General features: G+C 35.4%; 1 protein-coding gene across 3 annotated transcripts in view; it reads left to right on the top strand.

The window, feature by feature from the left end:
* Window positions 1-25,788, top strand: part of PDE9A (phosphodiesterase 9A) — a 168,973-nt gene that overhangs the window by 89,315 nt on the left and 53,870 nt on the right. For all 3 annotated transcript variants that reach the window (XM_027843673.1, XM_027843674.1, XM_027843671.1), the window contains one exon: window positions 18,824-18,908. In XM_027843673.1, coding sequence (XP_027699474.1) covers window positions 18,824-18,908 — 85 coding nt within the window. The remainder of the gene's footprint in view (window positions 1-18,823; window positions 18,909-25,788) is intronic.

Here is a 25,788-nt window from a genome sequence, read left to right as displayed (position 1 = left end):
TGAGACATCAAGAAACAATAAAACAAAGTCAAAAGAATGAAAAAAAATTGAAGAAAATGTGAAACTTATCATTAGGAAAAACAACTAATTTGGAATATAGATTGAGGAGACCTAATTTAAGAATTATGAAACTACTTGAAAGTCCTGATCAAAGAAAGAGCCTAGACATGATAATTTCAAGAAATTATCAAGGAAAAGTGCTTTGATGTCTTAGATCTAGATGATAAAATAGAAATTAAAAGAATCTATCAATCACCTCCTGAAAGAGATTCCAAAATGAAAACTCCCAGAAATATTATACTCAGATTCCAGAGTTTCTAGGTCAAAGAGGAAATATCACAAGCAGCCAGAAAGAAACAATTCAAATATCATGGAGCCACAGTCAAGATCACAAAAGATTTAGCAGCTTCCCCATTGAAGGAGCAGAGGCCTTGGAATAAGATATTCTAAAAGGCAAAGGAACTAGATTACAGCCAAGAATAACCTATCCAGCAAAACTGAGTGTAATCCTTCAGGGGAAATGGAGGCCAGAGCTGATCAGAAAATTTGACATTCAAACACAGGACTCAAGTAAAGCATAAAAAGGTAAACACAAAACAACAATCTTTCTTAAAAATCTAGTTCAATTTATTCTTTGTAACATTTAAAGTTCCAAACTGTCTTCCTCCCTCCCTCCACACTACAAAGTAGAAAAGGTTACCATTTGACATAGATATGTGTGTATGTGTGTATGCACACTTATATGTAAAACCATACCATGCATAGTTCTATTTATCAGTTCTTTCTCTGGAGGTCGTTAGTATCTTCCTGCACTGGTCCTTTATAGTTGATTTGATTATTTGTAATACTTAGAATAGCTTGGTTGTTCACAATTATTTTTCAAACAATAATGCTGTTACTGTATATAATGTTCTCTTGATTCTGCTCATTTCACTTTTCATTATTTCATAATAATATTTCATTATTATGCAAGTCTATCTGTGTCTTTCTAAAATCAACCTGCTCATTGTTTCTTACAGCATAGTAGTATTCCATCACAATCATATAGCACAACTTGTTTAGCCATTCCCCAATTTATGGGCATCACCTTAATTTCCCATTGTTTGTCACCACAAAAAGAACTACTACAAATATTTTAGAATATATAAGTTCAGGTCTATTTCCAAAAATGATTAAGGGAAAAAGAAAAGAACCTATATGTTATAAAATATTTATAGCAGCTCTCTTTGTGGTGGCAAAGAACTGGAAATTAAGGGGATCTCCGTCAATTGGAGAATGGCTAAAAAAGTTGTGATATATGATTGTGATGGAATACTGCTGTACTGTAAGAAATGATGAGCTCAGTGATTTTAGAAAAAATATGGATATACTTGCATGAAATAATGAAGACTAAAATGAGCAGAACCAAATGAACATTGTATATAGTAACAGCAATATTGTTTTAAAAACAACTTTGAGCAACTAAGTAATTTTGACTACTATGAATACCCAAATTAACTACAAAGACCATGAAGGAAGATGCTATCTGCATCCAGAGAAAGAACTAATAAATAGAAGTATGTGTAGAATGATTTTACATATATACATATTTGTGTCTAACAGTAGCTATCTCTGGAGTGGGGGGTGGGAAAGAAAAAAAGGGGGAAAAATAAAGTTACATAATGACTTTGTTATATGTTTAAAAGGAATAGCAAGTTGCACATAATAGATTTGCAGTTTCATGTGCAATCATCTTTTTTATTCTACCATGTTATGAAAATGTTTATTTCATAAATTAAATTTACTTTTAAAGAAGACGTAACAGACCTAATAGTGGCAGTTATTGGATGAAGAAATCAAAGCTATATATTGTCACATGAAAAACTGTTCTAAATTTTTATTGACTAGAGAAATACAAATTAAAACAACTTTGGGATATCATCTAGTACCTATCAGTCTGACTAAAATGATACAAGGGGTAAATGACAAATGTTGGAGGGGACATGGAAAAATTGGGACACAAATACACTGTTGGTGGAACTGTGAACTGATTCAACCATTCTGAAGTTATGCTCAGAGAATTATAAAAATGTATAACCTTTGACCCTGCAGTACTACTTTTAGGTCTATTTCCCAATGTGATCAGAGAAATGAAAGAGTAACTATAAGGGACTCAATAAGGATAAACTATTTATATTCCTATATTGGAAGATGGTACATGTAACTTCTAAGAACTTTATAATTATTAGGGCAGTTAAAAGTAGTTTACATGGACAGAAGGCATGAATGTAACTCAGTTACGTTGGAATGATTTCAGAAAATAAGATGAAGAGATAAAAAAGAGAAATGCCCTGGGAGAAGAGCGAAGGAAAAGATAGAAGGGGGAAAATTTTCTCACATGAAAGAGACACACAAGGAAGAACTTTTACAATGGAGAAAAATGGGGGTGGGGTAGGGTGAGCAATATTTGAACCTCACTCTCATCAGAATTGGTTCAAAGAGTGAAGAATACACACACACACACACACACACACACTCAGTTGTGTACAGAAATGTAACTTACCCAGTGGGGAAATAAGAGAGGAAAGGGATAAGAGAAGGGGTGGGGAATGATAAAAAGGAGAGCAGAATGAGGAAGACAATGGTTAGAGGCAAAATAGGTTTTTGAGGAGGGAGAGACAGAGACAGAGACAGAGAGACAGCGAGAGGGACAGAGAGAGAGAGAGAGAGAGAGAGAGAGAGAGAGAGAAGAACAAAAGAAAATAGGATAGAGGGAAATGCACAGTAATCATAACTGTAAATATGAATGAGATGTGCTCACCCATAAAATGGATAGCAAAATGGGTTACAAACCAGAATACAACAATATGTTGTTTACAAGAGACACACTGGAAACAGAAAGGCATACACAGATATAATAAATAAATAGGCTAGATAAATAAATAAAGGGCTGGAGCAGAATCTCAATATGCTTCAGCTGAAGTAGAAAAGGCAGGGGTAACAATCATGATCTCAGACAAAACAAAAGCAAAATGGTCAAAGGAATTAAACCAGGCAGTTTTCTGAAAAAGAAATCAAAAGTATCTATAGCCACATGAAAAAATGCTCTAACTCATATTAATTAGAGAAATGCAAATTAAAACAGTTCTGAAGTATCACCTCATACCTGTCAGAAATGATAAATGCTAGTGAGAATGACAGAAAAATAGGTTAAAAATAGGTAAACTATTGGCAGAGTACTGAACAGATTAAACCATCCTGGAGAATAATTTTGAACTATACCAAAGGGCTAAAGAATTGGCATACCCTTTGATCCAACAATACCCCTACCAGGTCTATATTCTGAATAAATCAAAGAAAAATGAAAATTACCTATACACACAAAATATTTATAGTAGATCTTTTTGAGGTGGTAAAAGATTATAAATCAAGTTTATGCTCATCAGTCAGGGAATGACTGAACAAATTGTGGCATATGATTGTGATGGAGTACTATTGTGCTGCGGGAAATGATGAGGGGAGTGGTTTCAAAAAAAAAAAGCACATGGTAAGATCTTTATGAACTGATGCAAAGTGAAGAGAGAAGAGCCAGGAGATCATTGTGCACAATAATAACAATGGTGTAATAATGATCAACTGTGAAAGACTTTGCTCTGATTAATACAATGATCCAAGACAATTTCAAAAGACTTGTGAGGAAAAAATGCTATCCACCTCCAGTGAGAGAACTAATGAACTCTGAGTGAGAACTAAAGTATAATATTCTCTCTTTATTTTTCTTGCTTTTTTAAAAAAAATTGTAATATGTAAACATGATTTGCATAATTTCACATGTATAATTGATATCACATTGCTTGCCTTCTCAGTAGGTGGGAGAAGGGGTGGGACGGAGGAAGAGAATTTAGAACTCAAAATTTAAGAAGAAAATAATGCTTAAAAATAAATGTAAACATAAAAAAAATGAATGAGGATTGTAAACATCCTTTCTTTACTCCCATATTTATTAGAAGGGGGTCTAGTGCATTACACCTATAAAGCTTGTTTTTCATTTTAGATAAAATGCTTTTTATCTTAAAAAAAAGATCCCTCTATATCTATACTTTGTAGAGTTTTTAGAATGAATGTTACACTTTGTCCAAGGCTTTTTCTAAATCTATTGAGATAATTATGTGGTTTAGGATATTTTAGCTTTTAATGTGATAAATAATGTTGATTAATGTTGAACCATACTTGTATCCCTGTTATAAATCCAATTGGCATAATGAATTATTTATTTTGCTTATAATATCTGAATAAATATTCATTCGTTATATTGACCTATAGTTTTTTGGAGGGTTTTTGTGTGTGTGTGAGGCAATCGGGGTTAAGTGACTTGCCCAGGACCACACAGCTAGTAAGTATCAAGTGTCTGAGGTCAGATTTGACCTCAGGTTCTTCTGACTCCAAGGTCAGAGCTCTATCCACTGTGTCACCTAGTGGCCCCCTATCCTTTGGTTTAGGTATTAGGACTATGGTTATATCATAACAGGATTCTTGTAGAGTACTTCCTTTCTCAATTTTTGAGAATAATTTACATAATGTGCATACTAATTGTTCTTTAAAAATTTGATAGAATTCTTCTGTGAATCAATCAGAAATGGGAGGGTTTTTCCCCCCCTTCAGTAGTCTCTTTAAAGCTAGTCCCATTTCCTTTTCTTAGATTGGGTTATTTGAGATCTCTATTTGGTCTTCCATCAATTTGGGTATTTTAGATTTTTTTAAGCAATTTCTCTATTTCTTTTGTGTTCTTAGTTTTGTTAGCATTTAACTGTTCCTAATAGGTTCTGAATTTTTTTTTATTTATCCTGGTTATGCTGTAATTTCACTTTCTTCATTTGCTATTTTATTGATTTGATTTTCCACCCTCTTCTTTTTAATTATATTGGCTAAAGTTTTATGAATTATATTAGTCTTTGCAAAGAACCACCTTCTAGTTTTATTTATCATTTCTATGGGTTTTTTTTTTTGTTTCCAGTTTGTGTATTTCTCCCTTAATTTTTAATGTCTCCCTTTCTAAGCTTGTTTTAAGGTTATTTACTTGTTGGCTTTCTAGTTGTTTTTTTATGTATACTCAGCTCACTTTTTAATTAATTTTAATTTATTTAAATTTTTAAAATTAATTTAAAAATTAAAAATTTAATTTAATCAATCCTCATTTTTTATATTTTGTTAGCTCTATCCTAGAAATTTTGGCATATTGTTTCATCATTGTTGTTTTCTTTCATATAATTATTCATTGTTCTCTTGGTTTGTTCTTTGACTTTCATTTATGATTTCATTACTAAGTCTCCATTTGGATCTATTATTAACTTGAGTTAAGTTCCATTAAATTTTTCCATAAGCCACTTAGGGATTATATGCTAAATGTAAGTTCCACATTATTCCCTGGGTTTCAGCCTAATTCTTAACCTTGTGAGCTATGAAGTGTGATTCTTGATCTCTATTAATCAATACAAACTTTTAATACATTTAGTCCTTTTTATAGTAGAGTTGGCATCAACTTGTACAGGGATGCACAAAGCCTAAATCTATGCATGTACAGATTACTGTTAGGCAATAGTTCGTATTAGGTTTATCATCTATTGAGCCAATGTAGTTCACCTGTTAGACTGCTCCCAGAACCTAAACATTAATAACCTAGCTTGTTGGCAATGGGACAAAAATAGTATAGGAGTTGTTGGTTTTGTTTTGTTTTTTGTTTTTTTTTTGGTATTGCTGTCCTTAGTCCCATCTTATCTTCTATCCAAGATGTTGTAGGCCAAATACCCATGGCCTATTTTCTCCTGTACCCATTTCCCTATGACTCTATACCTTTCACTGTCCTCCTATACCTCTATCTTCCTTAATTTACCAATGTGACCCACCCTCTTCCACTTTATTTCATCTGATTTTTCTGTCATATGAGCTATAACATGCCCAGGGGCAGCTAGGTGATGCAGTAGATAAAGTGTCAGGCCTGGAATCTGAAATACTCCTTTTCCTGAGTTCATATCTGGCTTCAGTCCCTTACTAGCTGTGTGACTCTGGGAAAGTCGCTTAACGCTGTTTGCCTCAGTTTCCTCATTTGTAAAATGAGCTGGAGAAGGAAATGGCAAACCACTCCAGTATCTTTGCCAAGAAAACCTCAAATAGGGTCACAAAGAGTTGGACATGACTGAAAAATGACTCAACAACAAAAAATAACATGCCCAACCTAAAATCTTCACATTGACCTTAGGTCCTCCAATAACTCATTTCCCCATACCTCATTGTTATTTACTTTCCAATTGCCATTCTTCTAGTTAGGTGATCGTATGACTAATTCGTTAGTTTTACTGACCAAGAGTCAATATGAATTACATCATTATCCAGGTTCTCCCCTGCAGTTCTCATGGTTATGTAACCTGACACCCAAAACCTATTGGTATGGGAATCTCTCCTCATTAGTGGAGATTAATGTCCTGCACCTGTGTGAGGGGCAGGATGGAGGTGGCAACCTCAGGAGAGAGGAGAGCTTTTTCATTTTTTATTATATTCACACAGCCTAGACATGAACACTGAATATTCCTCCAGCTATTTAAGTTGTCTTTATTTCTTTAAGAAGCACTTTGTAATAGAATGTGCATAAGTCATTTGTATTCTTGGATAGAAAGATCCTCAGATATTTTGTACAGTTTGTAACTATTTGGAACGGGAATTGCCTATTTATTATTGCCTTTTGTGTTTTGATATTATTTTATAGACATACTGTTGATTTTTGAGGATTTATTTCATAGCCTGCAACTTTGCTAAAGATTTTGTCTCAAATCTTTGCTGATTCCCTAGGATTTTCCAAGTATACCATCAAGTCTTCAGCAAACAGGATTAGTTTTATCTCCTCTTTATCTATTTTTACACCTTTAACATCTTCTTTTCTTTTTATTGCTATTGCTAGCATTTCCAGAACTATATCAGATTATAGTGGAGGGAGTGGGCATCCTTGTTTCACTCTCATATCTATTAGGAAATGTTCTAGGGTATCCCCATTGCATATAATGCTTGCTTTTTGTTTTAGAGAGAAGTTTTTAATGATTTTTTTTTTTAGGCAATTGGGGTTAAGTGACTTGCCCAAGGTCACACAGCTAGTAAGTGTCAAATGTTTGGTCTGAGGCCGGATTTGAACTCAGGTCCTCCTGACTTAAGGGCCAGTGCTCTATCCACTGAGACACCTAGCTGCCCCTAATGATTTTTTTTTAAAAAGGTCCCCATGTGCCTATATTTTGTAGGATTTTTATCAGAAGAGAGTGTTACACTTTGCAAAAGCCTTTTCTGCAGCTATTGAGAAAATCATGTGGTTTGTAATGTTTTGGCTTATAATGCCATTAATTATGCTGATTATTTTTTTAATATTGAATATCTGGTATAAATCCTACTTGGTCAAAAGGAATAGTTTCTTGGATAAAATACTATAGCCTCTTTAATAGGATTTTGTTTACATTTTTAAAAGTCAATATTCATTATTGATATTGGCTTATACTTTTCTTTCCATGTCATATCTTTCCCTGATTTACATACTAGGACTACATTTGTCTCATAAAAGGATTCTGGTAGAGAGCCTTCTTTTTCAATTTTTGAGAATGATTTGTTAAGTATGGTACTAATTGTTGCTTAAAAGCTTGATGGAATTCTCCTATTAATCCATCAGGACTAGGTGCTTTTCTCTTTGGTAGTTCCTTTACAACTAGATCATTTTTCTTGTCTGAGATTGGGTTATTTAAGATCTCTAACTGGTCTTCTAGTAGTTTATGTATGCATATTTTTGTTTTATTTTACTTTATTCTTAACATTTGTTTTTTAAAATTTTGAGTTTCAAATTCTCTCTTTCCTTCATGTCCTTCCTCTACCCACTGAAAAAGTAAGCAATGTGATATCAATTATACACATAAAGTCATGCAAAACATAATTCCATAATAGCCATATTTTTTAAAAGGAAGAAACATAAAGAAAATTAAAGGAGTGTGCTTCAATATGCACTCAGAGTTCATCAGATATCTCCCTGAAGGTGGATAGCATTTTTCATCGTGGGTTTTTTTTAGAATTGTCTTGGATCAGAGCAGCTAAGTCTTTCACAGTTGATCATCATACAGTATTACTGTTACTGTGTACAATGTCCTCCTGGTTCTGCTCACTTCACTTTGCATAAGTTTCTATAAATCTTCCCAGGTTTTTCTGAGACCACCCTGCTCATCATTTCTTATAGCACAAGAGTATTCCATCAAAACTGTATACTACAACTTTGCCGCCACAAAAAGAACTGCTCTAAATATTTTTGTACATATAGGTTGTTTTCCCGTTTCTTTGATCTCTTTGGTATATAGAGCTAGTAGTGGTATTGTTCCATCAAAAGGTATGCACAGTTTCATAGCCCTTTGGGCTTAATTCCAAAGTGTTCTCCAGGATGGATAGACCAGCTTACAACTCCCCCAACAGTATATTAGTGGACCTATTTTTCCACATACTCTGCAGAATTTCTCATTTTCCTTTTCTATCATGTTAGTCAATCTGATAGGTGTGAAGTGGTCCATCAGAGTTGTTTTAATTTGCATTTCTCTAATCAATAGTGATTTGGAGCATTTTTTCCATGTGTCTATTTATGACTTTGATTTTTTTTCTTCTGTCCATTGATATCCATTGACCATTTATCAATTGGGATATGACTCCTCTTTTTATAAATTTGGCTCAGCTCCCTACATATTTGAGGAATAAGGCCTTTATCAGAGAAACTTGCTGTAAAAAATTTTCCCCAGTTTTCTGATTTCCTTCTAATTTTGGCTGCATCAGTTTTGCTTGCGCAAAACCTTTTTTTATTTTCATGTAATCAAAAACATTCATTTTATTTCCTGTGATCCTCTATATCTCTTGTTTGGTCATAAACTTTTATTTTATCTGACAGGTGAAATTGTCCCTTTTCCCCTAGTTTGGTTATCATATCACCTTTTATGTCTAAATTATTTACTCATTTTGACCTTATCTTTATATCTAAATCATTCACCTATTTTGACCTCATATAGTGTAAGATGCTAATCTACGCCAAACTGTTCTCCACTTTTCTCATCAATTTTTGTCAAATGGTGAATTCTTGCCCCCAAAGCTTGGATCTCTGGGTTGACCAAACACTAAATTACTATGGTCATTTACTATCCTGTATTATGTATCTAATCTACTCCACTGATTCATCACTCCATTTCTTATCCAGTACCAATTTTTTCATAATTATTGTTTTGTAATATAGTTTGAAATCTGTTATCTCTAGGCTGCCTTCCTTCACACCTTTTTCATTGATTCTTTTTATATTCTTAACCTTTTGTACTTCCAGGTGAATTTTATGATTATTTTTTCTAGCTTTATAAAATAATTCTTTGGTTGTTTGACGGGTATGGCACTGAGAAGTAAATTAGTCTAGGTAGAATAGTCATTTTTATTATAATGGCTCACCTACCCATGAGCAATGACTATTTTTCAAATTGTTTAGCTCTATCTTTATTTGTGCGAAAAGTGTTTTATAATTGTTTTCGTATAGTCCCAGGGTTTGTCTTGTCAAGGAGACTCCCAAGTATTTTGCATTGTCTGCAGTTATTTTAAATGGGATTCTTCTTTCTATCTCTTCCTGCTAGGGTTTTTGTTTTGTTTTTTTTAATATATAGAAATACTGAATATTTTTGTGGGTTTATTTTATATCCTACAATTTTGCTAAAGTTGCTGATCATTTCAATTAGTTTTTACTTGATTTTCTAGAGTTCTCTAAGTATGCCATCATAACATCTGCAGAGTAATAGTTTTGTGTCCTCATTGCCTATTCTTATTCCTTCGATTTCTTTTTCTGTCTTATTGCTATAGCTAGCATTTCTAGCACAATATTGAATAGTAGTGGTGATATGGACATCCTTACTTAACCTTTGATCTTATTGGGAAAGCTCTTATCCTCATTGTCGATAATACTTGCTCTTGGATTTAGATAGATATATTCAATCATTTCAAGAAAAGCTCCATTAATTCCTATGCTTTCTAGCATTTTTAATAGAAATGGGTGTTGTATTTTGTCAAGTACTTTTTCTGCATCTACAGATATAATCATATGATTTTTGTTGCTTTTGTTATTGATATGGTTATGCTATTTTTAAAGATATTCTTGTATTTCTTTTGTATTCTTGGTTTTCTTAATGTATAACTGTATAATATGTTTTAATTATTCTTATTTATTTCTTCTGTCTTTGTTGGGATTTCACCTTGCTCATTTGTTATTTTATTGATTCGACTTTCTGCTTTCTTCTTTTTAATCCAATTAGATAAGGGTTTTCAATTTTATTAATCATTTCAAAGAAGTAGCTTTTAGTTTTATTTATCTCTATATTATTTTTTTCTTTTGACTTATCCTTTTCCCCTATAACTTTTAGGTTTGTTTATTTTTTGTTTTTCTAATTTTTTAAAGGTATATCCTCTTCATTAATCCTCTCTTTTTCTATTTTGTTAATGTATATTTGTAGGGATATGATTTTTCCTCTGAGGACTGCTTTAGCTGCATCCCAAAAATTTTGGTATGTTGTTTCCTCATTAAAATTATCTTTCATATAGTCATTTATTGTGTCTGTGGTTTGTTCCTTGACTCACTCATTATTTAGGATTTCATCATTAAATATACATTTGGGTCTGTTTCTTTCATTTGTAGTTCCTGAACCAATGATTATTTTTATTGCGTAAAGGTCTATAAAGGACTTGTTGACTATTTCTGCCTTTTTAGATTTGTTTGCAATATCTTTGTGCCCTATTGTGAATTTTTATTGCTGAGAAATATGTATATCCTCTTGCAATCTCATTTAGAAGACACTATAGGTCTTTCAACTCTAGTTTCTCCAGCAATTTGTTCATTTCCATGTTTTCTGTTTTGTATATCTTTCTGTTACACTTATTAAAAACTGAGAGAGGGATATTGAAGTCTCTTATCATTATTGTGTTACTGCTTATGTCTTCTTGAATCTCAAATAATGTTTCCTTTATGAATGTGTATGCTAAAGGATTTAGAGAATACAAATTTATAATGTCTATGGTTCCTTTCAGAAGAATGTAGTTTCCTTGTTCTTCCCTATTTCTTTTTTGAATATTTAGTTTTGCTTTGTCAGATAGCATGATTTTACTTTCTGCTTTTGTGGATTTGCTTCATGTATAATAATTTTTTTCCAAACTCTCAGTTTTATTTTGTGTAGTTTTTTGTTTTTAAATGTTTTTCTTGTAAGCAAGAGATTGTAGGGTTTTATTTTCTTATCCAATCTGTCACTTTTTTTTCATTTTATTGGATTGTTTAATCCATTTACATTTAAAGTTATGAGATTCAGATTTATATTTTCCTCCATCTGTTTCTAATGTTAGGGGTTTTTAAGTTGTGATTTTTCTCCTTCTTGTGCTATAAAAATAGTACTATGTTCCTTCAGTTTCTTTACCTTAATCTTTTTTTTAAGTGGTCTTAATCCCACCAGTTCTCTTCCCCTCACCCCTAATCCTCTCCTCTTTTTTGTTACCCCTTTTCTTTTAGAGTTTTGTTATTAGTTCTTTATTCTCTCCTGCTTTTATCTGATCATATAATTCTTCCCCTTCTTTTTTTCCCTCTCAGTTCATCAAGTAAATTCCTCTTCCTCCTCCTCCCCTTCAATGAGTCCTGTTCATTAATTTTTAAATTTCATTTTGTTCCCCTTTTCAAAAGGGATTTTTACTCTCTTTATTATCCATTCTCTCTTTCTTTCTCCCATAGACCCTCATTTAGGGGTCTCATGACTGCTATAATTATCTAGTTTCTCTCTATTCTCTATATTTTATTCAATCAAAATTTCCAAGGTATCCATTCTAAGCAGTTTCTGCCACTGCCTTGTAGAATTTACCACATGGATTCCTCTTTTCCCTTGTGTCTCACTCTGAAAACAGTACTGATTATTTCAAGTGTCAGAGAAGATACTGGTCCCTCTCCCACTATGTCTCTGATTACGCAGCCCTCCATTAATCTATAGTTCTATACCTTCCTCTAGTTATTTTTCCCTTTTGCCTCAAAATCTCCCCACAGGTCCATGCTTTCTCTCTTGCACAGATGGCAAATACCCCCAGAATTTCTAACTTCCCTCTCCCAAGATGGAACAAGTGGCCTTTTCAGGCACCAAATTCCCCAAACCACACCCAGTGCAAGGTCTCCATATCCCTTCACAGATCTCTCTTCACCCATAGAAACATTCATCAGTAGAACCCTGTTCCACCAAAAAAGAAAGACCTTCTTCTTTTCCCTCTCTTTTCAGATCTCCTCCCCTGCTCCTCACCCACTTACCTATATGCTTTTCTCTTACTAAGACCAGAAGGATCAGCTTCCCCTCATTGCTAGCCCTTGATTTGACTTATGCACATCACAGACTTCCCTCCATTCCCTCCTCCATCTTACCTCTTTCTTTCATCTTCTCTTTTTGTAATGTACTTCCCCCCCCAAAAAAAACAAACAAACATTGATTCACTTGTATACAGGGTATAATCAGGTTCTGTCCATAATGGCCCAGATCTACCTCTTTACTGTTACCTGTACCTGACTTCCACCTTCACTCCTATATTTTTGGGTACATCTCAAAGAAATTTCTTACTGGTCTCTCTGCTGTCATTCTCTTGTTATTTCTGTTGTTGTCCTTGGCTATTACATTTATTCACTCTTCTTGCATTTCTGATGTAAAGGTTCTTTGTCCTGTTGTATTCTTCTGGGTGACCTATGATCCTTAAGTTGTCTCTAGACATCTTGTCTTTGAGATTAATATATTTTGCTTGCATAGTGAATATATTTTCTTTTAGTGTTATTGGGTGTGGGGGGGGGGTTTGTTTCTCTTCTTCTAGATTGTCCTTCATTTCTGTGTATTTTCATTCCCAATTTATTGTTCTCTCTTTTGATTTTTTTTGTTTGATTTGCCATTACAGATCCCAGTTTTTGTATATTGCCCATTATTTTTTACTGTGCAGGCCATTAATTCTGCTCTCATTATTCTCATTTCTCTTATGAAACTCAGAAACAGCATGTTGTGGTTCCAGGTTCTCAAATTCCACAGGGTCCTCTGTCTCATCAAATGTTGAATCATTTTCCTTGTTTTTCAGTGTTTATTCATAGATGCCTGAACTTCTCTACTAGATCTGAAGGCCATATTTCTTTCTGCTGTTAATGATGTTCTTGTTGATTTATTGCTTATTTTCAAAGTCTTCTTCTTGAGATCTTTGGTAATTTTAGTCTTTTTTTTCTTAATTTGCCCTATTGCTCATTTCCTTGGGGTGGGCTAAATCCTAAAGCATTTCAGCTTCCTCCCATGCTGGACAATTCATGGTATACCAACCTAGGTCTCTACCCCAAGTGATTTTTGGGGGTGCACCAAACTGGCCCCAGCTGAATGCTTAGTACTTTCCCTCAGGCTAAATGGAATGCTGCACAGCTCCCACACATATCATGTCCTGTCCCACTACCTCTGTTCCTCAGTTCTCTGAACTATCAGTGCCAGTTGGTACTATGGGATTGATTTACATAGTTTGAGTTTCTGAGGCTCTGGAAACATATAATGAGACAGGGAGAGAGAAGGAATGTGATGTTGAGCTCTATTTGAATCCAGGCACCTGTCCTTCATCTTTCCTTCTTTTCCTGATCCTCCTGCAGTGATATTTTGCAGCACAGAAAGATGCTGCTGACTACTTAAGCTCTGGCTGTTGTTCAGTCATTTCAATAGTGTCTGATTCTTTGTGACCCCATTTGAGGCTTTCTTGGTAAAGATACTAAAGTGTTTTGCCATTTCCTTCTCCAGCTCATTTTACAGATGAGGAAACTCAGGCAAATAGGGTTAAGTGACTTGGACAGAGTCACACAGATAGTGTGATCTGGGGCTGGATTTGAACTCAGGTCTCCCCGACTCCAGGCCCATGTTTTATCCACTGTGCCACCTAGCTGCCCTGCATAGCTACATTAAGTTTCCATGGTCTGGAGTGCTGCAGACTCATGCTGGCTATCTGTGTTGGTCTGAGCAGACTTCCTCAGCCTAGAGGCAGGATCATCACAACACTAAAAAGAGGGAGAAAAGGCCTGGCTGTGGTTTGGGGTTTTGTTGTGAACCTGATGTGAATCAGCTAGTGCCACCTCATGGCTGTAGAATAGAGTGTGGTGAGTGCTAAGTGAGGTCAATGTAGAAGTCAGTTCACGGGTTTGTTTGTTTGTTTACCTTATTTTGGATTCCAGGGATCTTAAATCTTGGAGACGGCTGAAATTTCTTTGTCTTTGGTACATAATGTCTGTTTTGGAGAGGTTTAAAAGGTTGAGATAATCAGAGGAAATGTCTAGTCCTCCATCTTGTTTATCACTTCACAAGTTCCCCTCATTGCTTTTTAGTTGAATTTCGAGTCTTTTTAGTTGAAATTCATGGCACTGAAAAATAAATTAATTTAGGTAGTATTGTCAAACAATAAAAATAACAATACTATCTAAACTATTCTAATGGGAGAGACAATTATGCACATACAAACAACTGTGTACAAACAAAATAATATAAAGAATAAAATGGAAATAATCTCAGAGAGAGAGGGCACTAAGATCAAGGACTGGGTAAGGCTTCTTGTGGAGGGAACTTTAGCAGAGACACTACAGAAGCTGGGGAAGCCAGGAAGTTGAGAGAATGATGGAGAGAGTTCCAGGCACAGGGCACAGAGAGTGAAAATGCATGAAGTCATAAGACAGAGTGTTGCATGCAAGGAATAGCAAGAAGGCCATTGTCACTGGATCACAGAATAGGTAGGGAAGAAGTAAGATGTAAGAAGATTGGAAAGGTAGAAAGGGCATGGTTATGGAGAGCTTTAAAAGCCAAGCAAAGGTCTTAGTCCTGAAATTAACAATGGACCATTGGAGTTGATTGAATAGTGGAGTGACATGATCAGCCCTGTGCTTTAAGATCAATTTGACAGTTGAGCAGAGGATGGACTGGACTGGGGAAAGACTTGAGGCAGATCAACCAGAAGTCTATTCCAATTGACAAGGCATGAGGTGAAAAAGTCCTGCAGGGAGGCAGGGGTAGAGGGGGAGAGCACTGACAGAGGAGAGGTGGGAGGCATATACTAGAGATTCTACAAAGGGAGAAATGACAGGATTTGACCACTATTTGGAGGGGAGGGGAGGTGAGAGAATGAGGAGTCAAGGATGACACCTAGGTTGCAAACCCTTATGACTGGGAGGGTGGTGATCTCCTTGACAATAATAAGGAAATTAGGGTGTTTGGGGGCAAAGGTAATGAGTTTGATTTTAGACATGTTACATGTAAAATGTCTGCAGGACATTCATTTCCAGTAGGCAGTTGGAGAAGTGAGACTAGAGGCCAGGAGAGACATTAGGGTTGAACAAAGAAACCTGAGAATCATCTGCATAGAACTGATAGTTGATCCATGGAAACTGATATGATCATCAAGAGATTAAATAGTATATACAGGCAAAAGAGAAGAGGGCCCTGGACAGAGCCTTGGGAGATACCCACATTTAGCAGCCACATTGGAATAAAGATCCAGCAAAAGAGTCTGAGAAGGAGCTGACAGGTCGGAAGAGAACCAGGAGAGACTACTGTCATTATAGAGAAAAGAGAAGGGAGAAGAGGCTATCAACAGGGTCAAAGGCTTCAGTGAGGTCAAGGGGGATGAGAACTAAGAAAAACTTCATTAGATCTGACAACTAAGAGATCATCGGTAAGTTTGAAATGGGCAGTTTCATCAGAATGATAAGTTCGGGAACCAGACTACAGAGAATTAAGAAGAGAGTAAAAGGAATGGAAGTGGGGGCATCTTTTGTAATTGCCTCTATCATTTGTTTGGTTAAGAATACATCTACCCATAGTTGCAAAAGGTATATTATCTGCATCTCTTCTAACTTTTTTAATGTTACCATCTTTAATATTAAAGTCATGTGTCTATTTAGAATGCACTGTGGAATATGGTGTAAGGTATTAGTCTAAGTCTAATGTCTGCCAGACTGTTTTCCATGTTCCCTGAAATTTTCAACAAATACAGAGCTTTTCCCTAAAAAATTTATTTTTTCCAGTTTATCAAATGTTGGGTTATTGAGTTCCCTTGTTTGTTATTATCCCTTGTCCAGATAGAATTATCTATTTTTTAACCAGTGCCAAATGGTTTTGGTAACTGTTACTTTATAACAGTTTGAGGTTTTGAGGTCTGAATGTCCTATTCCCCTTTAACTCTACCACTTTTTAGTATTTCCCCTTTATATTCTAGATATTTTACCTCCAAATGAATTTTGTCATTATTTTTTAAGTTCTGTAAGGTTGATAGTTTGATTGATACAGTATTAAATATGACAGTGTTGTCATTTTTATTATATTGACACATCACAGACATATGCACTGAATATTACTTCAGCTATTTGAGTTGTTCTTTATTTATTAACAGAGTACTTCATATTGAATCTATGAAAGTATTTTCTATGCTTCGGTAGATTGATCCTCAAATATTTTATACCTTTTATAGTTATTTAGAATAGAATTCCCCTTTCTGTTATTGCCTCTTGTATTTTAGTATTGATAACTACATTTCAATATTAATTTCCTTTGTTTTCCTATGTATTTTCTTTTATGCATTTAAAAACATCCTTCTGAGAATGATTCCAAGGTTTCTTCTCACTTCCAAAAAGGGCTATAACACAAAAAATTTCTTCTCTGTAGTTTCCAAATTGTTTTATTCTCATTACGAATTATACTATGAATTAGGGAGAGATTGCTGAATGTTATTTAACAAGTTAATGAATTATACAATAATAAATTCCCTTTAGTTTCCTAAATATCAATATGCCTACTAGTATTTAGTTCAATAAACAAGCAACTTTAAAATCATTCCAACTTCAATAATATAGATTTTAAAGCTCTGTTTTAAGCATGCATACTCTTGAATGCATTGACAGAAGAAAGGGCAGAAAGGGGATCAGTGATCCCTGAACTACACAAAAGCTCTCCATTCTTCACAGAATTAAATATCATGACAACTGAATGTGGGACCAGAATATCAAATTTCTTCACAGATTTCATTGTTCCATTTTAGCAGAATGAAGAATTTTCCAAACACTGTAAGTTGCCCCAGCTTCTGATTCCAAAAACTCTCAAAAATTTAAAGGAAGAAATATGCAGTATAACTATAAACTAATGAAACTTTAAAATTTCATTGGTGTCTTTTTTTATAATAAAATCATTTGAATATAGATAAACTAGACAATCTGCATAAAATTAAATAGTTTTTACACAAACAAAATTAATGACACATGAAAGAAAAGAGAATCTATAAAGTGCGGAAAACATTTGCATTAGATATCTCTATGAAAAGTGGTATTAAAGTTATATGAATGAAATTAATATTATCCCTTTAAAATAGTCTCTGGTAGGCAATACACTTATTCTAATGATGCTATGATTGCTCAAAAGCCTTTTTAGAGCTCCTTCTCTGAACTTGCTTTCATAATCTGTAGTAGATCATTAGTTACAGCCAATCTTTATCTTTTGATTGTTGATTGTGTTTTTAAAAACTAGAAAAAGTTATTGCAAGCCACATGTGGTGTATAAAATGAATTACCAATCTGGATTGCACTATAAATAATGAGGTGTGTTTTTAATAATTAAACTAATACTATTTGCTGTAAGCTGTTTACAAAAGCATTCAAAAGAAAGGCTTTGCGTAATGGTATGTCAAGCATGACACACATTATATTCCTAACACTACTATTTTGAGAATAATATTCATTTGGACATATAAGTTATGGTGCAATTATTTTTAAAACCCCACTTACAGTCATGTTTCTATAGAATAACTTAGTATAGGCAAAATTAAGTCTAACCTTCAAATCCTTAACTTTGCCTATTAGTCTCTCATATATTTTAAAACAGCAACATCTCCTGGTTAACTGCAGAAGAACCCATTAAATGAGAAGCTTTTCTCTTAATATGATGTCATTACTTTCAGAAAAAGCTTGCGTCATGCTATCCAAACATCTCATTTCATTGTAATATTCTTCGGGACCATGATCCTCCTCGCAAAGGACACGTTCATCAGATATCAAAAGGCTTTCAGGTTTAAAGAAGGCAAGAAATAGGGAGAGAGATGTTAATCTAATTGGGAATAGAATGAAGAATATGAGAGAAAAGGAATTTGGGCAATGCAGCTTTATGGCACAGTAGATATGGCACTGGACCTAGAATCAGGAGGACCTGAGTTCAAATTCATCTCATACACATACTAGTTGTAAGCAAGTCACTTCACCTCCATTTTCCTCAGTTTCTTCATCTGTAAAATGGGGGTGATAATAGCACCTGTCTCCCAAGATTGCTATGAGGATCAAATGAGATAATAATTGTAAAGTGCTTAGCACAGTGCATGGCACATAGTAAATTCTATATAAATGTTAGCTATAATAATAATTATCATTAGTATTATTACTATTATTATTATTCAGATCATCAGTCTTATAGAGTTTACATGAATGAGTGTTTTAGGTAATGATTCAAAATTGGCAATGGAACAATACTTAGGGTTGTTGGACTGAGTGTTGTACATAAACTGGATGGTAGTGGTTGATTCTGAAGTCTTAGCATCACAAGCATATATGGGAGTAGAAGTCAAATGCCAATATACCTTTGTAAGAACCTGTTTAGCTTCTGGAAATCCTTTAGAAACCCTTTGAGAGTTATTGCCATGACTAAAATGAGATGCTTCAAGTTTCTAGATGGTAACACCATTGGTTTTTTTTTCTCTTTGTTGCCAGTGGAAGGACTGAAAGCAGTGGAGATTGAAAAATGCAAGAGTGACATCAAAAAGATGAGGGAGGAGATGACTTCAAGAAACAACAGGTAACTGACATTAGCTTAATATTCAGGCAAAAAATGTCTGCTGAGAGGAGGCTTCTATGTTAAGAATGAAGAAGTTTGTATGTTGCCTTTTTCTGAGATTAAGCAGAGGTAGATAGGTGGCGCAGTATATAGAGTGCCAGGCCTGGAGTCAGGAAGACTCACGATGATGATGATGATGATGATGGTGATGATGATGATGATGATGGTGATGATAATGATGATTCTTCAAATACATACAACACTTTGTGGTTACAATGTGTTCTTTATACCATAATCTTATAAAATCATAGGATCTCAGAGCTAAAACGTATGTTAGAAGTCATCTCATCAAAACCCTAACTAAAGAATTAATTCTTCTGCATTTCCCAGAGAACTGATCATCTGCATGTCACATGACCTTTCTGTACTTTGTTTTTGTGCAAAATTCCTACCTAAACTGATTATATTTTTTCTCAACAGTCCTTTCTATTTTATGTAATGGAAGCAATTGGAAATTAAAATACATAAATTTGTATACTAGAAAAGTAATAGAACGGATATCTTAGTTTTCAATCATTTCTTACTAAGATTATCCTAACAATTCCTTAGAATTATCCTAATATCCTAAGAAATCCTAACAATTCCCTCAAATTTATGGTTCTTTGAACACATAAATAATAGAGAATAACTGTTAATCCTTAATGATTTGTTTCTGTATTATCTATGCTACTACCCAGGCTACTTTTCACTTATCATTATGTGATATGTACTTAGATGATGCACATTGATTTTAACTGTATCCACCTAGGCAAAATAAAATTAGGAAGATAAATCTGCAGACAAATATCCATATGTATATAAGTACATCTTCTGCATATATACATGCATATATTGGTGTTAGGTATAATTCATAAATATGCTCATGTCATATATGTGTGTGTATATGTGTGTTTTCCAAAACTTAAAAAAAAATTTGTATTATTCACTCTTTTGAGTTAACTGTATCTATTAGAAAATGTAGAGTATTACTAGCAAGAAAAAAAAAGACTGCCCTGAATCACAGTCTAAGAGTTATAAGGGGCCTCTGATGCCATCCTGTCCAGGCCGAAACCAAACAGGAATTCCCTTTACAACTGAACTGAACAGTGGTTATCCAGAATTTACATGAAGATGTCCAGTTAAAAGAACCCACTTTCTCGTGTTTTGGGATAACTCTAATTGTTAGAAAGTTGCAGCCTGCATCAAACCTAAAACTACCTCATTGAAGCTTCTAACCATTGCCCAAAATTCTTCAGTACGGGGCTGAGCAGAACAGTTCTACTTACTCTTCCACATAACAGACTTTCAAATATTTTAAAGCAGTTTTCAAGTCTCCCTTAAATTTATTTTTCTGAAGTAAACAATCTCTGTTCCTTCAAATGATCCTCCTGTAGCAAGATATCAAGGTACCTCCCTTTCCTGCTTGCTCACTTCTGGATACTTTCCAGATTATCAAAGCCCTTAAAATGTAGCATACAGAATTGAATGGATGGAACACAGTGTTCCAGATTTAATCTAACTGGGTCAGAGTGTGGTCCCTAATCCTAGACACTATGCCTCGTTGAATGCTGCCTAAATTTAAATTTTTCCTTGGCTGCTGCATCACATTGTTGCCTCATAGTGTGCTTTCAGTCCTCTAAAATTCCTATAACTTTTTCAGAAAAAACAATTTCCTAACCACACCCTCCTGGTTCCCCTCCTAGCTTTCTGACTATTCCTTCTCAGCATCCTTTGCTAGGACCTCAACCTTAGGTGTCCCTTGAGGTTCTGTCCCAGTCCCTCTTCTCTTCTCTTTCCATGCTAATTTTTCTTGATGATCTCAGCAGCTCCCATGAATTCAATCACCATTTTTATGCTGATGATTCTCAAATATATTAACCCAGGCCTAACTTCCCTACTTAACCTCCAGTCTCACATTTGCAACTGCCTATTAGACATCTTGAACTGGATGTCCTGAAGATATCTCAAACTCAGTGTGTCCAAAACTGAACTCGTCTTTTTCCCTAAATTCTGCCCCTTCCAAATTATTCTATTAATGTTGAGGGCACTACCATGCTCCCAGTCTCCTAGGCTCACAACTGAGATGTCATCCTCACTACATCTCACCCCGCATGTTGAACCTGTTGCCAAGGCTTGTTAACTTTACCTTTGTAACATCCTTCAAAAATCCCCTCTCCTCTGATACCGCCACCATTCTGATACAGGATCTCATCCCCTCATGCTGGACTATTACAATCGCCTGCTTGTGGGTCGGCCTGCTACAATTCTCATCTCACTCCAGCCTATTTTCCATTTAGTTGCCCAAAAGATTTTCCTAAAGCACAAGTCTGACCCCCTTACTCAATAAACTGCTGGGGCTCCCTATTGTCACCAGGAACAAATTTTAAATCCTCTTTGAATTCCTTCATAACCTACCTCTCCCCACCTTTCCAGTCTTCTCACACTTCCCTCTCCACCATGGAACCTTCAATCCAGTGACACCGGCTTCCTTGATATTTCACCAACAAGACATTCCATGTTTTGGCTCCAGGGAATTTCACTGGTTGTTCTCCATGACTAGAATGCTCCCCCTCCTCATCTCTTTCTTGGTTCCCCTGGCTTCCTTCAAGTTTCAGCTAAAATCCCCCCTTCTGCTTAATTCTAGTGCCTTCCCTCTCTTGATTACTTCCTATTTATCCTGTAATGTCTGTACATAGTTGTTTGCGTGTTGTTTGCCCCGTTAGATTGTGAGCTCCTTGGAGGCAGGAACTCTTTTGCCTTTCTTTACACCCCTGCCCCTTAGCACAATGCCTGGCACATATTAGCTGTTTAACAAATGGCTGTCGACTGATGACTAACAGTTTCCCCGTTCTATATCTGTATGGCTGATTTTTTAACATGTGTAAGATTTTTGCTTTTATCAGTGTTAAATTTCATCTTCTTAGATCCAACCCATTCATGCTTACTCAATCAATAAATAAAGTGCCACTTCTTAAGTGCCACCTATGTGACAAGGGACAGGACCTGTGGTTTCACTGGTATAGAGAAAAATCCCTCTTTTACCAGTGCAAGTCACCTTAAGAGTGCTCTGAGAGTTGCCTATAATTCTGGGAAGTCAAGTGACTTGCCCAGGTGTTACACGAAGTATGCATCAGAGGTGAGTGCAGATGCAAAGGCAGAAATGAAACTCTCCTTGCTCTCATTGTATTCTCTTAGTGGAGACAATATATTCATAAAGGTAATAAGGTTTGGAAAATGAAGTGGCATCTGGGACTTGTAGTTCAAAGGGATAACCATTCCCTCTCAGCCCTGAGAATGATTTGGGACTACTGCAGTCTTTTAAACAGAGGACAGACTTGAATTACAATAATTTGTAAACAAAGGAGCACACACAGGCCGTAAGAAAAAGACTGAAAGGAAGTAGTGAGGACTTCCCGAGGTGAGCAGCATGTTCATGATTTAATGAGCTGAGTCAGAAAGAACTGGAAGCATGAAGGCAACAGGAGGAAGGAAAAACTGAAAAATGAGACTGAAAGGAAAGAGTGAGAGGAGGGCTGAGCTGCAGTGGAGAAGAAAGAGAGGGGTCCCCAGAAGCTGAGAAGATCACTGAAGGCTTCATAGAGAAGTTGGTGTTTATGGTGAGTCTTGAAAGAAGGCGTGGTTCGTAGGAGAGGTGAGGAGCAAGCGCATTGTAAGCACAGAAGGCAACCAGATGCAAAAGCGCGGAGCGAGGAGATAGAATGCTGTGGGGGACGAGCAAAGGGAAAGCCAGGGCAGGTGGATCCCAGAATGGAGGAGGGAAAGTAATATACGAAAAAGATGAGTAATTTAAATATAAAATGACCGGCACATATAAATGTGGGGGAGGGGAGAGAGAGAGAGAAAGAGAGAGAGAGAGAGAGAGAGAGAGAGAGAGAGAGAGAGAGAGAGAAATCTCTGTACTCAGTCCTGTGGGGATTCTGACCCAGAAAGGGAGGGTTTCTGAGAGTTGACAGCGAAAGAAGAGTCTGAAAGTCACAGTCGGGAGGAGAGTGGTGTGAGAGAAGTACAACCAATGAAAAGAGGATGGCGAGGGATGCAGGATCATCTTAGCAAGGCCAGGTCTCTGAGAGTACGAGGTGCTAAAGGGAGAATGAGAGGAAGATGTTTATGATTAAGAGAGGTTGGTTCATTATGCAATACGGAATTCCAGAGTTCACAATAGAGGAGAGTAGGGAGCAGAGCTAGAATAGTACATGAAAAGGGAAGGGTAAGATCAGGGTGGGAGGGGCATGAAGAGCAGGGTGATGAGAGAATAGGAGGTGTGGGTTAGAGAGAGAAGCGAATTAAGTGTCACGAAGCTAGGAAAGTAACGGGATGGGAGCTTGCTGGCCATAGTGAGGTGGGTAGCAGGGAGTGGGGAAAGCTCTGCTAAAGATAGCCAATCATTAGAAGATTAAAAGTTTACAGTCCCAGGTGCTCCATCTCAGTGTCTTGGCAGGAGGATTGGATACACTCTCTAGGAGGCATATCAGAACAGAGTGCAAACAGAAGGTGGCCAAGGCTGGGGACAAAAAGTTTAGTCCTCTTCTTCATGCAAGCAAGGCATTGTAGGTAGGTCCCCCAGGTGACAGGCTTAGGGAGTCTTTCATGGAGCTAAGTACAACCACCGCCAGCTCTTTCTGGACTTAGCTTCAGGTCACATATGTCTCAATTCCAGGCTTCTTTTCCTCTTCCATCCTAATACTCACCAGATTCCATCTCATTTTCCATCTCTTTTTATTCTTTTTTTTTTTTTAATACCACCATCAGTGGTATAGTGGCTAAATCACTGGGCCTGGAGTCTGGAAGATTTGAGTTCAGATCCAGCCTTAGACACTTGCAAGTTGTGTGATCCTGAGCAAGTCATTTAACCTCTGTTTCTTCATTTATAAAACAAGGATAATAATGGCACCTACCCTCCCTCAGGGTTTTGTAAAGTGCTTAGCACAGTGCCTTGCACATAAGTGCTATTTAATGTTAGCTATTATTATTATTTTGCCTGTTTAGATAGTTTTGGATACTGACTGAATTGCCTTGTTAAGAATATTATTCCCAAAATTTGATGAATTGATTTATAAACAACTCATAACTCATATATTCACAATATTAAATGTCCCTCTCAGTTTTCTGTCACTTGCAAATTTGATAAACACGTAATTTTCCCCATAGTAAAGCTAAATACAAATCCCTGAGACATACCACCACAGACTTTCTTACAAGTTGACTTCAAACCATTGATAACTATTCTTTGAACCTAGCCATTCAACTATTTCTGAATCTATCTAAATGTAGACTATATATTTCTGTCTTTTAATCAAGAACAGCATGAGAGACTATGACAAATGCTTTGTTGAAATCTAGATAAATTATATAAATCTCAGTCCTTAGTTGTTGATGAAGTTATGTTGGTTCTTTGTGGTTACCATTATCTTTTCAATATGTTTACTAACTATCCTTTATATAATTTGATGTAGAATTTTGCCTAGAATTGAAGTCAAGTTCATTGGCCCATAATTTGAAAGTTTCATTCTCTTCCTTTTTTTGAGTAACAATGCAAAATTTACTTTTATCTAGTCTTACATCTCTTATGATCTTTCAAATATCTATGACAGTGCCAATGTCTACCAATCTTCTAGTTCTTTCAGAATCCTGGAAATTAGTTCACCTGGACCTAGTGAGTTCTCACTTTTCTTAAATATAATGGATGTGACTTGGGGAAAGTTGTATTTTTTTTCAAAATGCTAATCTTCATTTGATCATTTAGTTTTGCCCAAAAAAGATTAACCAATAACTTAAGCCACTATATAAAGGAGTCTTTGGTAGTTCATCAGAGTTTACATGGTTACACAGTGCTGCTCACTAGGGAAAATCAAAATCCTTCTTTTGAATGTTGCTGATTCTAACATTTTTTCTCAGATTAAAAATTCTTTTTAGACCTGTGGGAAAATAATACCTGTTACCCTATGTGATAATATTAGTAGTAATGATTGACATTTGTATAGCATTTTAAGCTTTAAAAATGACTTTTCTTCACAATAACTTTAGACAGAGGAAAAAAGTTATGGGTATACACATTTGAATTTTAGTAAGATTTATCATTGTAGTGGGGGCAACTAGGTGGCACAGTGGGGCAGCTAGGTGGCACAGTGCATAGAGCTCTGATCTTGGAGTCAGGGGGACCTGAATTCAAATCCGACCTCAGACACTTGACACTTACTAGCTGTGTGACCCTGGGAAGGTCACTTAATCCCAATTGCTTACCAAAAAAAAAAAAAAAAAGATTTATCATTGTAACTAAAATTTACTTCACTTATCTGAAGCACAGGGCAAAAATAAAGTAACATCATAATAAGAAACCTAAGGTAATGAAATTTCCATATTTAAAATCTTTAGGAATATTATAAGCTAACCCTTGACTGCATAATCTACTAGGGATGTACTCCTACTTTAAGTAGAATCCCATATACAAAAATCTAGACTTACAGAAGATAAATTAGGTGATTTTCCATGTTTAAAAAAACTAGTATGCATTTTATAAAAAAGATTGTTGCAGGGTTATCATTTTACAGTATCTAATATATCATTCTCTCTATATATATGCATATATAATATTTAATATAACCTGTGCAGTGAAATACTAGGTTTTTTAGTAATATTTGAATACAACATAGAAATTTTAACATCCCTTAAAGTTTCCTTTTAAAAAAAAAAACTTCTGGGTCATGTAACCAAAAAGATGGAGGCTAGTCCCCACTAACTGTCAAAAAAAAAAGAAACCCTCTAAATTATTAATTATACTTCAAAGGTAGAGCAATTACAGTCTTTCCTGTAGAACTATAAAACGAGATGCTCAAGAGAAGTC

This window comes from Vombatus ursinus, unplaced genomic scaffold (assembly GCF_900497805.2).
Source record: "Vombatus ursinus unplaced genomic scaffold, bare-nosed wombat genome assembly UNPS02014924.1, whole genome shotgun sequence".
In the NCBI taxonomy this organism is placed as follows: Eukaryota; Metazoa; Chordata; class Mammalia; order Diprotodontia; family Vombatidae; genus Vombatus; species Vombatus ursinus.
This window is presented reverse-complemented; position numbering and strand designations above follow the sequence as displayed.